The 16,059-nt window shown below is 39.7% G+C and overlaps 1 protein-coding gene across 6 annotated transcripts in view; it reads right to left on the bottom strand.

Annotated features, from left to right (window-relative positions):
• si:dkey-71h2.2 (low density lipoprotein receptor adapter protein 1) overlaps nt 1-15,372 on the bottom strand; it is a 76,215-nt gene extending 60,843 nt beyond the window's left edge. For 2 of the 6 annotated variants that reach the window (XM_046372470.1, XM_046372469.1), the window contains exon 1: nt 15,018-15,368. In XM_046372470.1, coding sequence (XP_046228426.1) covers nt 15,018-15,102 — 85 coding nt within the window. In that variant the 5' untranslated portion in view covers nt 15,103-15,368. Of the gene's footprint in view, nt 1-14,676; nt 14,806-15,017 lie in introns of those variants that run through there. The other 4 variants (XM_046372467.1, XM_046372468.1, XM_046372472.1 and 1 more) reach the window with 4 other exon arrangements.
• Nucleotides 15,373-16,059: the final 687 nt, after the last annotated feature.

Here is a 16,059-nt window from a genome sequence, read left to right as displayed (position 1 = left end):
ATTGTAAAAAAAAAACTGCAGGCCATGTTTCACACACCACCATGGTCCAAATCCAATGGAATAAGTACAACGTCGATTTATGAATAAGGAAACATTCTGCTTGCTTTTTAGACCCAACTGACATCCCCATCCTCCAGATATAATCTCTGTGCCTTACTGTTTTACTCATCTGATGAAACTTTGAATCTAGGACACCACCTTGACAGGGAAAATAGGCCGCACATTCAGGGAAGATGGTGGGCTGGGATAGTGTGTGTGTGTGTGTGTGTGTGTGTGTGTGTGTGTGTGTGTGTGTGTGTGTGAGGGGGGTTATAACTGGTTTTCTGATTCTGCCTTGAGGGGGAACCAAGTAAAGCTAAGTCCTTCCTTTCAGGCTCTCACTTTTTTCTTAATTCTATCCCTCCGCTCACCTTTTTCACCTGCTGTATCTTCACTTTCTCTGGCTCTGAAATGAAAGTAAATCCCCCTCCTCGTATATATCTAAGTGACAAGCTTATTAGTGGGCCACTGGGATATGAGGTACCTCTCAATCAGAGGAAGCTACTCATCAAACGTTGACAACATCAACAATAACAAATACGGAGCCATGGGATCAAACAGCCTAAACAGCAACGGCAGCAAGAAGGCGGTGTCTGCCAATTACATTACCAAACACCTTGGCTAGGCATCAAAAGAAGTGTACAGTAAAGTAGACGCTCACATAACGGAGGAATCAGCCTGCGCTCTGAACTGGAGCACACAAAACTCCCACGTCTGGAACTGAATATTACACATCTGATGGGCCCAAACACAAAGAATCACATCATGCTATTTCAAAATGCTGCAAACTCAACTTTGACTCCCTTCATTTCCTGTCCTCACCCTGACACAAACTTAAATGCTCCGAAGGACATTACTGTCTTTTCATTCATCATTTACTAGCACTTTAAACTAATAGAAGCAAAGTCTCAAAAATGACAAGCTGGAACTGAGTAATATTCAGCATTGGATAATGAAAATAAGATGACAATATGGCGTTTAGGGTGAGGAGATGAAACCACAAATCCTCTGAAAATATGCTGGATTTTGGTCTAAAATCCCTTGTATATTCATTATGATCACTAATTTAAGTGAAGCCAACTTTTTATTTGCCACTACATCACAGTTTAATTACAACTTTTCTTTTTTCAATAGAGTTAGGTTTCACTGAAGTCATTTCGATGTGATCATTTTTTGCTGACAAAAACCACCAGAGAAAAACAAAGGTAAGAAAAAAACAATAAAATGGCTGAAATCCTCGAGGACTATAAAGTGATTCAATTTGGTTTGTGTCTACTTGTAAAAAACAGCTATACTCTAGCACTGTGGAGTCATCAAGCTTCTGTACTTAGATAAACAATTTCCTTTCAGCTTTCAGTTCAGTTTCACTGACATGAGAAATATCTCCAGAGTAAAATAATTCAGGTTCATGAATCAAGTATTTGCCCTGGAGGTCCTTGGATGAATCAGTGCTGGTGTGGATCTTTCAACATAATTCTCTTCTCGCCAAAGCCCCTCATTAATTGCTTTCACTTCAAAAACCATATCTGCTGTTAATCATAATGATGATGTGAGTTATCTAGTAAATGCATGGCTGAGCAAACAGAGCTACAACAAAATGGGAGCTGTTAGGACAGTCTGGGAATACCAAGAAAGAAAAGTGCATTTGTTCTGTGTCAGTCATCAGGTAGGTTTGTAACTGAGAAATAAATGGATATTTAAAACATGACCTGGCATAAATAACTGGAACTGTTTTACCAAGTTATAGGATGAAATAAATATCTCAATGTTAAATGTTTTTAAGGATAGTTCAATTTTGTGACATACATGTCTTCAATTTAATGCTAAAAGTTAGATGAGAAGATTATTACCTCTCTCATGTCTGTAAAGTAAATAAACCAGCTTAGTTTAGCTGAAACTGACAGAAACAGACAAATATAGTTTTTTTGGTCTGTTAAAAGGCAGCAAAGTACATCTTAACAGCACTTCTAAATCTCAATGGTTAACATGAGAATTATGTGTGAAAAAAAACAAAAAAACAATCAGTAATGGTTTCCTAAGAAGGTAAGCTAACCAGCTGCTTAATATTTGGCCTAATATTTAGTGTACAGAGATGAGAGTTATTTAACTCTCAGCAAAAAGTGTAAAGTATTTTCCAAAATGACAAACTATTCCGTCAACTACGTGCAGTTAAATCGACAGCTGAGTGAGCCGGCACGGCTGGACAGGAGTCTGACATGTTGATAATGTGTTTGTTGTAACCCACCACAAGGGGATTTAAAAAGCAGCTAGCAGCAGTTAGGAGCTAACTCAAAGACGAACAACTACTGAAAATGTCTGCAAACTGGAGAATGAGATCAACCACAGAGGAACGTAAATGATTGTTATTTCCATGTCCTGCTATTGTTATTGTTTAGAACGCTGCCCAATGCATCACACTAGATGCTGATGCCTCTTCTTCCAGAGCACCAGCAAGCTATCTAAAAATCACACGCTGTCTTGTTCACATTATCCTGCCGTTGTTAGGCTCAGCATCTTTTCTGAGCACCACTTTTGAACGATCTTTCTCCAGTTAAGTGTGCTGAGGGGCATGAAAGGTGCAGTATGACTGATAAGCTTTTATTAAAAATGATAACCAGAAAGAGATGCACAACTAAAGAAAGACTTTCCTATAATATCCTGAATGCTAATTGCCTTTGGCTGCACTTACTATGCAAAAGATAGGCCTCAAACCCCTCCCACTGACCCCCCTCCAACATCAGGAACTGTCCTCCAAAGGCTCTCTGAATCACTAATTAAAAATGATCAAACCAGCGTTCTCACACACAGCAATAAAACAGCCTTATCTTCTCTACTCTAAGAAGCATGTTTTGTCCTCAGGAGTGTCCAGAGAATGAAATGGGATTAGCACTGGGGTTATTTTGCGGGCAGGCATTATTACAACTACATGCTTCAAATTAAAATTCAACACAGATGTCTGAGTTTTGCTCCTGAATGACTTCCTGTACTCTATTTATAGCCAGCGTCCCACTGTGAAAATTGTGCTAATATTTGCTCCACAGACAGTGACAGTTGGTTGGCACGATGCTGGGTAGGAGGGCTGAGCCAGATAAGCACACAATGATTGTTTTTAAAGCAGCATTTCCTGGATGCAGAATTCATCACAATAACTGCAAATAACATACAGTATAATCCAGTAACAGACGATCGAGGTAAAATAGTGGTGATGTGTATTATATGTCTGGCTGATGTCAAATGGTATTTTAAGTAGACTGGGGTGACAACTGCATCAATATTTTTCCATGAAAGTGGAGGTGAAGAGTTTAACACCCCATATATCTTCCAAAATTCACAAAGAGACCTTTAACTTTTATTTTTTTAAATGGCTTGAAAAATTACATGATAACCTATCCAAGACTATCCTAACCAGAAATACTGAAACATTGATCATTTGTTCAAAGTAGAATCAGTCATTTGGTTAAAGCAGAACAAAAAAAATGGTGATTTTTTCCATTAACAGTGAATCAAATGACCATGAGTATGTGAACCAGGTCACTTGAAGTGACAATCCCACCGAGAATAATCCTCAGATGCTGCAGTTTTCCTTAGCATTACTGAGGAATTACCTCTGCTTCTTAAATGTTTCTGTTTTGGTTTTTATGGCTTCACTGGCTCACGCTCATCAACCTTGCTTCCAGTCACAAACAAAAAAATACAATACACACCCAGTAGTTCATTCTTTCAAGCACTAAATGACAGGCGCACAAAGAGAGCAGCTAGCTGGTGAACAGAGAGGAACTTTAAGAGGGTAACAAGTTACAAAAATGTGAATATTGGACTTAAATTTGTCAGGATGCCTGAAGCACAACTCCAAATGAATGATTGCAGTGATGTTGCTCTGAATGTGCTGGATGTGCCAATAGGCAACTCTTTGCTAACATGTATACCACAGTGAACTTCATAAGGTTATAAATATGTCAATGTTTACAGCTTGTAGCGCTGCCCCAAATTTGCCAAAAAAAAAAAAAACAACCAACCAAACAAAAATAACCCAAATAAATCAATGCAGGCTCAAAATTACAAGTTTGTGTTCTCAATTGATTACTGCTCTTAAAGGCAAAAGCGTGAGTTGTGCGACATTGCTGGGCCTGTGTTAGGTACTTTGCCATGGGAGACCACCAACCACAGATTGCAGCCTGTGTCTTTAAACAGACAACATCGGTTTCTTTTAACCAAGTGGTTTTAGTTGCCTAAAAACTTAGAGGCGTAGATGAGAGAAAGCTCACCTGAATAATTTGTGGAGGAGTCGTGTGGGTCATTTGCGAAGGCGCTGACAAACAACCTCTTTGCCTGTTTGGGTACGAGGACTTGTCGGCCTCTGTTAAATAATGGCTTTATTCAACACAGATTGTGTAAAGCCATTCAAATACCCATTTATCTGCTTCACTATCCAGCGCACTAATTAATCAAAAACAACACTGTGAGAGGAGAGATTGTTTGTTATGCAGAATGTTTGCAATCTCCTGACAGTTATAGTTTATCACTGACTAAAGGGCAATAAATATGAAGGTGACTTCCATGGTAAATATCTAATGAAAGTGCCTGGTATCATTTTCATTGAGTGACTGACCGACCATTGTTTGTGCCTGACATGCAGACCTCAACCGACCGTAATTAAAACTTCTAAGATTAATCGATATAGATCTGAAGCACCGACTCCCGTTTTTCTACTCAATGGGCTGTGTGAATATTTCATGCTACAGCTATTATTTAAATATTTTTGAAAGCTCTCTCTCTCTCTCCTTTATTACGAGGTAGGGTAAAGCTCACGTCGAGAAAGTCACGCCAAAATAACACAAAATTAACAATGTAGACACTTCCATACTGAAGGAAATCTTTCCTCGCAGCTATTTATGCATAAAGCATAATTGCTCAGCACCGTGGAAGGATTGTTTTCATTAGCAATTCAAACAGGGCATGATTTTCTCTTTGCTGATACAGATCTTTTCCCCCTGGAGTATAGCGGCTCCCATTTCAACATCTTTATCAACTATAAATAACTCCCTCAACAGAAACCCATTCATGAAATAAGTTTATATTGAATATTTTGTTTCCTATTCAAGGTTAAAGCTGTGACTCGTAAAAGAAAAAAAAAAAATTCCCAACCCCCATCTCAAGCAGAGTGCTATCAAAACAATACTTGGCTTGAGCAATCATTAGCTCTCCCATCCATTATCACACCAAAGCAAAACAAGTCACCTTTGAGAGCTGCTGATCTCATTTGAGACAGTGTATCTCTGCGCCCCTTTAATAGATGAGGGCTTCCCATAGGAATCCCCCCACTAATGCAGTGGAACACTTTAGACCCTTCCAGCTGAGTGATGGATGCTCCGGTCTGACACAGCCGGATACCTTCCCTTCTCAGGTCTCACGTCTCCCGAGTATCAGGGCGTATTAAAGGGGTAATCAATGTGAGTGCTTGAGCTGAGCTGTACAATTTGAAAATTTTTCATTCAAAGAAAATTATACATTTTCTCTAAGCTAAAAGATCCCAAGGTGGATTTGACTCCATACGGTTGCAGGTACAGAAGGATGCACAATAGGTTTGGTTTCAGATCTGAGGGGTACACAGTGAAGTCAGGGGTATTTTAATCAAGAGCAAAGAATAGTGTAATGTTATTGCTTTTATATCTATCTGGCAATTGACATTATAACAAAATTGCTATTGTGCTTTAACTGTAGTAGAAAAAAAACATATATGCATACACACATATAGCTATACCACTGGCTTTGTGAGGTTACTAGTATGCTAACATGCTCACAATGACAATGCCAACATGCTGATTTTAAGAGATAAGCTATGATTTTCTATGTTGACAGATAGAATGTCATCTGTTTTACATGTGAGTGCTTAAAAGGAAAGTTGAAAATTGAAAAGTTAAATTGGCTACAGTTCATCCTGAGTTGCGGACATAAATTTTTGCACCAAATTTAATGGGGATGCCTCTGACAGCTGTTGAGACATTCTGTCTGAATCAAAGTGGTGGAAAACCAAAAAAAATGGCACCAGTATTTATGAGTCATATCACAAGTGTGGCTAAACTAAATAAACTGATGCTCTTTGACAGGGACTCGATTTCCATCTTGCTCACAAAGAGCACTGCCCTCTTGAGAAAAGCTAAAAAAAAACATATGCAAGAGGTAGAAGTGCTTTTACGGGCTTTTCAGCCTGTCAGCGCCTGACAGGTGATACTCAGGGCGAAAATAAGTCTGCAAATCACACTGCTGCTCTTAATGCATATTGCTGTGATTACACTGTAACTGGAGGCAGCTGAGATGAACCCATCAACATTTTTATGAATTTAGAGCTTTTCTCACCTAGATTTTAGCAGATGGACATTGAGAGGACTCTGCTTAGAGCTTGTACTAAGTAAAACAGATACTATGTGACAAATAGGATTTTTAAGTGAGTTGAACATGTTCCCAACATTCCCAGTGGAAATTAGGCCCACAAATTCATAGCACGACCTTATCTTACTTAGCCAAGGACACCCAAAAATCATTTCTATGTAAAACACATGAATAATTTAAGACAAAAAAAGGAATCCAAAATTAATCAAGATAACTAAAGAGCAGCAGCAATTTTCTTACATTTTCAGCAGCTTTCAAAGTCGATGATCACCATCTGACTTCATAATTAATATCGAAATGATCAGAGAAAACAGATAAAAGCTGCTTTACTAATTTTAGTTGGTTTGAACATCAAAAGCTCATCTAATTTTTTTGACAACCACAACATCAAGATAACTTCCAAACTTCCACAGGGCTTTTTTGTGTTTTGTTTTAACTGTAGCAGCAAGCACACTGTGTATCTATACAGCACTGTAGTTTTCCATTTTCACTTTGACGACAAAAAAGTTATTTTTAGGAGTGGGTTCTTCGGCTCTCGGTGCCAAGCTCACACCGGGACATGATGTGTCAGAAACACTCACACACACACACACACACAGGTAGAACAACAATCGGAAACATTCTCAAAAAGACTCTTATCCTGGAGTGGCAGCATATCCTGTTTCACAGACAGCTGTCACAGACCTGCTGGATGGCTTTCTGAAAGAGGACTCAAACGTTTGGACTTCACCGTAAACAATAAACAGGAAGCTTTGTGTGTCTGTGCGTGTGTGCATCACTGCAGCTGGGTGAACAGGAAACTCTCCAAAGATAGGGTCTCTCGGTTTCCTTTTATTGCATAATTCACTTTACTTCAGGCCAGGGAACCATGCTGGAGCTAAAAATGCCCCAGAGAGACTGCAAAGAGCAGCATAATAATGAGCTGCATGTGAGAGACTGAAGCTGTAGCTTGATTACACGTGCTGGTGTTTATGGTGTTTATGAAACTGAAAGTGAGCCCATGTTAGACTGTAGGAGTAAAGGGTGCACTCATAGCTGTTAATGTTAAACAGCGTTAAAACCTAAGCTTAAATAACACAGAAGGCTTTAAAAGAACATATGAGTTACCAAATATAACCGTTTACAGCACATAGTGTGGGTCATGTTATACACTTGCCATAACGCAAGTCTCAGAGGTCTCACAAAGGAAATCAATATAGAATATGATGTGGAGCACTTTTTAATAACATGAGGCCGAAGCTTCAAAATCGATATTTGTGGAGTGCAACTGTGAAGGAAATAAACTTGCAGCTTCCAATGTAAGGCACAACACAGCACGCCAAAGACTACAAAAAAAAAATCGCCATGATAAAACAAAAATTTGATTCAGTATATATATAGAGAGAGAGAGTTGGAATTGAGTCACCATATCTTCAGCCCAGGACACAATATAAAACAATATATTAAGTTAGCTGTTGTTCCTTTAGGGAAATTCTAAGTAACACCAACCTTCAACAAAATGGAAAATAGAATTTAATAGAATCAACCAAAATGCCCCGATATGTAGTAGCACAAACACACACCTTGTTAGAACCTCCACACATCCTTACCCTGACGAATTCACACTAACGCCTTTGTTTTTGACCACAGAGGAAGTTGTTATCTTCAGCAAAAGCGTCCTCTGTTATCCTTAAACCACAAGGAAGAATTAAAGCGAATCTCCCTGGCACACTGAGGATTTTGAGGCATTAATACAGAAATGATAGCTGTGGAATAAAGGACAGAAGGGCTCCCACTAAGCTTTGACTAAACCCAGACCTATGACAGCAAAAGAATGAGGCATTATTAAAGTCACCCACAGGATTAAAGCACAAAAAGACAAGTGCGACAAGAGGAGCATTTGGCGTGGTGCAGCACTTGTCAACCCAGTGTGAGATTCAATGGCCTTGTTCTCACCTGTCCAAACAAACAAAAACACTGCAGAGCTTCATTTATCCTGCTCAAAGCAAGTTGAGTGTATCAATATGCTAAATTCATTTAAAGCTGTAACTCCTCTTCAGAGGAAAATGCAACCCAAAACAGAACATTCACCACCTGAACTGGATTCACAAGAGGATGATGGAAATCAAACACAAAGACTGGTATTCATTATTTTAACACAAGATACAAGCTTCAGGGTGCTTTCTCACCAAACCTGTGTGGCTTGGTTAAAACAAACTCGGGTCCATTTGACCAGTAAGTGCGGTTCGTTTAGGTTGGTGCGACGGCCGTCAGCTGGATCCTGAACGGAACGCTGGAAAAGGTGGGTCTCAGTCCACTGCTAAGCAGACTCTGAAGCGGTTTGGTTGTGATGTGAAAGTAAGCGGACCAAGCACATAATTTCTGAGGGTAGATCATGTGATTTTAGCATGACTTTAAAAGTTAAACTACTAAGAAAGCCATCTGTGCAATCTGTTCAGGAATCAAACTGCCTAAGCAATGTTCATGCAGAGCATTTGGTAATCAGGGGAACAGGTAAGCATGTCTGCTCTGCGATTAACCGGTTAAACGCTGTTTATGCTGTTTTTGCTTTGTGTAGAACATTTGCTGTACAAGATGCCTCTTTATTGCTTCATAAACATAAACACACACATCAGAAACATTAAAGTGCAACATAAACTTGACCTATGGACCTATGAGTCCTGGTGATGCGCCGATGAACCCGTGCAAACAGTGAGTTACCTGTCAGTTTGCATAATTACTGGGATAACTGGGAATAAACAAGATTACAGGCTTTCAAACTGAATCGACAGATATTTTGGCACTTGTGTGAGGCTGTACTTTGGCACTGTAGTGAAAAAAGAGACTGACAAAATGTGCACAAAGTTAAGCAGAAATTAAAAAACAAAGAGTCGGGTAGGAAGGAAAACACACAAATACAAACTCTGTGCGGAGCTGTCACTGAGGTCGCTGCTCTTTTGACAATAATCAAACTAATCAGACTGTTGGAGGGGGTTAGCTCATGTAGTTCTCCTCTGGCCAAAGTGGAAAGGTCATGCACGCGCACAAAATCCTCTCACTATTATTCATACAACTGAATAAAACTGCATTTCAGTAACATGAGACATTTTACTTAACAATGCAATGAAGCACTTTTGGTAGAAAAAAAAAACCCCACAATGTTTGTTAAATCTGTTTAAAGAAAATTCACAGTTTGTCACCATGTTAATGTTGTTCCTCTTGTCTACATAAGACAGCAGAAATTCTGATTGTCTAATAATATTAACCAATGTTTTTTTGAGCAACATTGGCAGTTGCTGATCTTTGAAATAAGATATTCATTAGACAATTTATTTTCCTTAAACCTTGTTCCATGAAGACTCATTAGCAACACTTCATCTAATCTATCCTCAGACTGTGACTGGTGAGACTGATGAGTGTGTGAGCATGAATTATGCAGAGTATAGGTGGGAAATCTGCTCAGTTAAACCATCGGCTGATGCACTGAAACTCAGCTAAGAGCATATATTGGCTTAATCGGGTCTTATAAATAACTGCACATATTCTACAAAAATCCTAGTGAGTGCAGATGCAACAACTGAGTGTTTCCTCTTCTTGCGTTACATGGAAATGCCGGACCATCACTTTATAAAACCAACACAAATCTCTTTATTTAATTCACGGTTAGAAAGCACACTGTGCCATCCACCTAATGGCTTTTTAATGTGATAACATGTTTGACAAGGTTTTACTTTCACAAAGATTATCTTGTTGGCTTTGGTGTCAAAACTATTTATCAAACAGACAAGTGTGTGTGAGTACACACACCGACTGGCTGATGCTTCAGAAACCTCACACTAAAACTAACAAAGAAAAAGGAATAATATAACTTCAAACCCTGCTTTTTGTTTCAGCCTGTTTGTTCTTGGTACATTAAGTGTGCGTCATGTACTGTATGCAAATTCAACCTTTCCGGTAGACATCGCATTAAATAAATCCTTGGCCTAACCAATGAAAGCATTCAGGCAATGCAAATGGAATGCAAACTATGAACCACTATGAACTTTCTCATAGTAAAATTTGAAGACCATTCAGGTAAACCAAAACACTGAATCAGTGATAAACAGCCAGAGCTGACAGCTGTTCAACAATAAAAATGATCAACTATCCTGATAAACAAATTAACTGTTTAAGTCATTTTTCAAGCAAATATGTAAACTAAATATTGGGTTTTGGGCCACTGGTTGGACAGAACAAGACATCTTTTTTATTGTATTGTGGTGACAGCAGACAACTCAGATATTCAAATCTGAGACAAAAACAAAACTATGTGCTTGGCTGGTTATCACTAGGGCTGGTGGGAAAATTTTCTGTAACTAGGATAAAAGCTCTCTTCAAATGAGTCCCAGCCACATCACTGTACTGCGTTTGGTACTGGAAGCAGCATTGTTGACACTTAAATTCAGTATCAAAACATGAATCCAAATCCTCCATCAGTTCCCAGTTATCAGCTCCTCGTCTTTTTTGAAAGCACACTAAATGCAAAGGACCCTGCCTGTAATTTGCTCCACACTAATCCCAGCCTTCATCCACCTCTTCTTCCCATGTATTGCTGACAGTCACTCTATCATTATCCTGTATATTCAAGCATGGCCTGCCATTGCTTCTTCATTGCTGTTCCTCCTCCTCATCGGTATGTCCCTAACATGCGAGTCTTAACGAGCCATTGAGAGATAATTGCTCCTCGAGGGTCAGTGCTAACTGACACCACTGCCTCCTGCATGTCATCCAGTCAACCCCCGTAAGGTTTAATGATACTGCAGGCTGTGTTCAGTGCCAGAGTTTCCAACCAGTCAAAACCTAATGACTTTGGAGTAAACTAATTTCAGATCAAGCTCTTCTCTGGATGGCGAAGCACAGCAATACAAACAGCTCATTCTGACGTATTCCTCACAGCTTCCTTCAAGCTTAAGAACCTAACAGAAGTACACCTGAGATGTGCATTCAAGAGCTATAAAGAAGCAATTTTCAGGTTTTTTTCTTTGACAGGAATCACACAGCTGTACAGCAGAAGCAGGCTACGATATTTACACCACTAAAATAATTACATTAAAAAACAATCCTAAACCCAAGGATGCATTCTTACTGGGATTCAACTCAATCTGCCCCAAAAGCTACATGATTTAAAACCGATGCAGACTGTACAGCATGGACATCCTTGGTGCCAAGGGCAAGTGTGTGTGTGTGTGACTTCTGAGACACAGAGAAGTCTGCACTGCTTCCATGTGATGAGATCCAAAGGGATGGCTCGCACTCCAGGCTCATGCTGTGTCCTCTTCCGTCCTGCCAGTGGCTTTGACCTCAACAGATGACAACAGACAGCCACGAGGAGCAATGGGAAAGTGTTGTACATGTCAGTTTTCTGCTGGCCACGGAACTAAAAGCTGACTTCATACATGTTCAGAAACAGATCTTTTTATCTTAGTAAGGTACAGTGAAAATTAAAGTATCCTGCCTGTTTTTTTCGGGCTGCATATATTTTGGCTTGGCCAGCGAATTTTTTTTTCCAGCTACCAGCCTCGCTTTGGCTGGTTTTTCCCACATTGTTTAGATATAGGTGGCAATTACATAAATATTCATTATGGCTTTATTCCAACATGACAGCACCAATGCTTGTGAAATGGCACAAGGTACACAAGAAAACAGTAACACTGCTGCCTATGTAAGAAGGGAATGCTGGTTTGATTATTACAGTGATGCGATGAAGCCTCAATTTTCATTTAGACTGATCTGCCTTGAGAACTTAAAAATGACTACTTTGCAGTGTTTACATTTGTTAACTGACTTTTATTTTCTTTGTGCATAAGAGGTGACAGTTAATGGAGGGATTTATTAGGGTTGTACCTCTAACTTCTATCCATTTTACCTTGCTGCAACCTTTAGGTTAGCTTAACAGCATTCACTTCTGACTTGTGCTGTGCTGGATGTGGTGCAGAAAATGTCTGACCCATACTATCATGACTCTCATATAAGTGACACAGTCGGTCGTTCAGATATTATTCAGAGATTAGGCCGACATGTAAAATTGTCATTATCATAATAAGGTGTCTGACTGAACAAAGTGTTGGCCGAGGGAAAAGTTTGACCTTACGGTGGTGTTAGCAGAAACCACCTTGAAGTGGCCCTAAAAACACAACACTGAAGCCATCATGCAGTCAAATGCTTCTGTCTCACTTCACTCTCATATTACAGTCTCATATACAAACAGTACTAAAGCTGAGAGGCTTATATTTGCACTTACGACAGAAACTCAACTGTGCCAATGGAAGTCAAAATTAACTGTGATATAGATTTTTCCATTATATGACCAAGTCCTCACATTATGTTATGACTCAGGTTGCTTTTACTTTGCGTCCACGTTCTGTATGAAACCAGTTGACAGGACCAGAAAGATTCATCTCTTCATTTTAACTTTACTCACACCTAATCTGTGTGAATGTACCGAGCATCTGCAATGTTGCCTTATTTGCATTCCGACAGCCAGCTTTGACGCATTGCCACATGCTGGCATACAGACGCTGTCCCCTCTCCAAATTGCCTGCTAAGTAGCTTCTGGACATCGGCATTCACCCTGTCTGTGGGTGCTGTTTGTGACTGCTGCTTTCACAATTTTTTCAGTTTGATTCCTCTGGTGGCTCCCAGACACAAACTGCTTCTGTCATCAGGTGCAGAAATCCAGTTAGATTTTCCTCCGACGATATCATTCTGCTCTTTCCTCCCTCTCTTTCTCTCTCTAATCTGGTAAGAGAAGACCAGCACAATGCGGAGGCAATGTGACACGGAAAGTCTCTTTCAATACAACATGTGGATAGTTTGTTTGTCAGCTTTTGTTATCATACAGTCACCATGGTGATGACAGAGAATACAGTGATGTTGCCGTTGTTGAGGAAAACAATAACTACTCCCATCTATCAATGTCTGCACAAAATTCCAAGAGGAGAAGTTTTAGTCCTGCAGCCATTGACAAAATAAAGCATTCAGACAGCCAGACACTTAATGCTGGCATCTTGAAATTTAAAAATGTAAAAGCCATTAGAGACTCACGAAAGCCCCAGTCCAATGAGAAAACTGAAATCCCATTGAGTCAATACTCAACATTTAATAATGTATGTAGAACATTTCCTAGAGAGAGCGAAGAAACTAAGCACAGTTTCCTTGCTGTGAAATTAATCAGTCTTGTTTAATAGCAGCCAGCATGAGCGGCTGATTATTCACTAAACAGGAATCCCGGATGAGGCAAAACCAGCATGCTAGCATTTATGGCTGTGAGAAGCTCACAGGCGATGTAGCTGCAAGGAGGGAGCGTTCAAGACAACACTTCACACATCAGCGAGACAGCAGAGCTGCAGGCAGCAGGGCAGCCCCTCATTCTCTGCCTGACACTGATGGTGTGACCAGGCTTGTTGCTCTGACCCTTCACTCAGAAACTCACAACCTCTTGTACTTCACACCCAGGGGCAACCTTGCACATTTTCTGAATAATTTGAAAAATACAGCATATTCGAGTACTACATATCTGTTGTATGGCTGTGGTCTGTTTTTCTCAGGTCGCTCTTACTTGACTTCTACAGATAAGGGTGGGCCTAAAAAGCCTTTTAAACCATAAAAAGCAACTTTACTTCAATAACAGGTTGCACAATAATGTCTTGAATGTTTTGTTGAAAAAAAAAATGCATGTAGAGGATCTTTAGGTACAGCATTATACTATAAACTGCCTCAAAAATGTGCCTTAGGGAGATAGAAAAGTCACAAAACTGACAAGAAAGACAGAAAAATAAGCCAAACATGTTATTCAGCTTTGGGTCCAAAATGAAATAATTCCATAATATTTAACTTACTATCATTATCGGGTCATCTGCAAATTAATTTAACTGATTGCTGTACTGATTGTTGCTCTTCATTCAAAATTCCCCATCACAATCATATCTAAAAGCCTAAGATGATGTCTTCAAATGTCTTGTCTTATCCAACCAAGATATTCTACCTGAAACAATCTAAAATACAAAATACTGTTAACAAACAAACAAACAAACAAAAAAAAACAGCAAATCTCCATGCTTAATAAGCTGGGACCTACAAATACTCGCAATGGTGTTTCATCACCCTACACAATTAATCAATTTGAAAAACGTTACATACACACACACACACATACACATTTGGTGGATCGACTACTTGATTATTCGACTAATTTCCGGTGTAAGATTGAATAAGCTAGTTTTGACTTACACGACAGTTGTTCAGGTAAAGGACAACTGGCACAGGGACCAGTCAGGTCACGCAGAACGAAGTAAAGTAAAGCTATTACAACTGAGATTGAACTACATAACAGGCTACAGCTTGTAAGTGTACAGCTTTTCACACCACAGGACATGCAGCTCAGCTACATTTGGCAGCAACACAAACAAAAGCTCCGTTAGCTTACTACGAACAGCCAGAGGCACATACTGTCCGTCTTCCTCTCTCTCTCTCTTGGTGGAGATTTTAACGCCTTTGCTACATCGCCAAAAAAATCTTTACGACACTGTGCCAAATCCAAACATTTTAAACACACACATTTTCTCACTCACTTTCGTGCTTTGAAGTTCCCCATGTGTGCCGCGGAACTCCGGGGCTCTTGATAATCGCTCTGCCGGCAGATTTGAGGGCATCCATCCCGAGGTGTGTCCGCTCTCCGGCAGGTGGAATCCCCGCCCCCCACCCCTCCAGTCTCCGGGACCACAGGGACGGTAAATACAGCAGGCTGAGCTCGACGGCGGATGTTGCCAAAGAGGGGAAAAAGAGGAAGAGTCCTCAAGTTCCCACCCCTTCGTGCCTCTCGTTTCTGCTCTCCCGACAGAGCCTGGCAGCCAGCTGAAGACCAGCACCTACCACACCGCTCCCAAAGTTAAGGGCGTGTCCTCCCAACCTTGATAGGCTAACAGCTTCTTCCTAAAGCGCTCCAGTCAGAAGGAGCGATCTTCATGAAAAACCGTGACAGTATTACGGCAGTATACTCACTAATGAGTTTAATGAGCTTTTAATCTCAGCTGAGTTTCTGTGGTTTATTGACCTCCGGCGCACGCTGTTGCCAAGTTTCATTCTTAAATAGAGATCAGAGACAACAAGCTCTGTTGTGGTTTTATTCTTCACTGGTATTTTCTCCCATTATTTCCTGACTGCTAAAATAAAAAGTAGTCAAAAGTAACTAAGTATATTTACTCCTTATTATTCCTATATTTACTTTACATGAGTATTTTCATTTTATTCTATACTATTAAAATAAGCCACACTTTTACCATCTGCAACATTATAGTAACGTACACATTAATACATCCAATAATAATAATATATTCAGAAATGGTCTATTCTGCTACTTTTACTTTTTACTACTTTTAATTTTGGTACTTTGCAAGTATATTTAACATTTTTACACTGTGGTATTGCTGCTTTCACTGAAGTAAAAACGTCTCAGTGCTTCTTCCACTGTTGAACATAGATGATCAACTGTCAAGACTAGGCTTCATTTGAAAGAAATACTTTTAGTTTTCTTTTTTGTATGTTGGCGCCCTCTATTGGTAGCAACTAGTTATTAAAGCATTGCTGTTTCCACTCTTCATTCCATGATATTTG

The sequence above is a fragment of the Scatophagus argus genome, chromosome 19 (genome assembly GCF_020382885.2).
Source record: "Scatophagus argus isolate fScaArg1 chromosome 19, fScaArg1.pri, whole genome shotgun sequence".
NCBI classification, from domain to species: Eukaryota; Metazoa; Chordata; class Actinopteri; family Scatophagidae; genus Scatophagus; species Scatophagus argus.
This window is presented reverse-complemented; position numbering and strand designations above follow the sequence as displayed.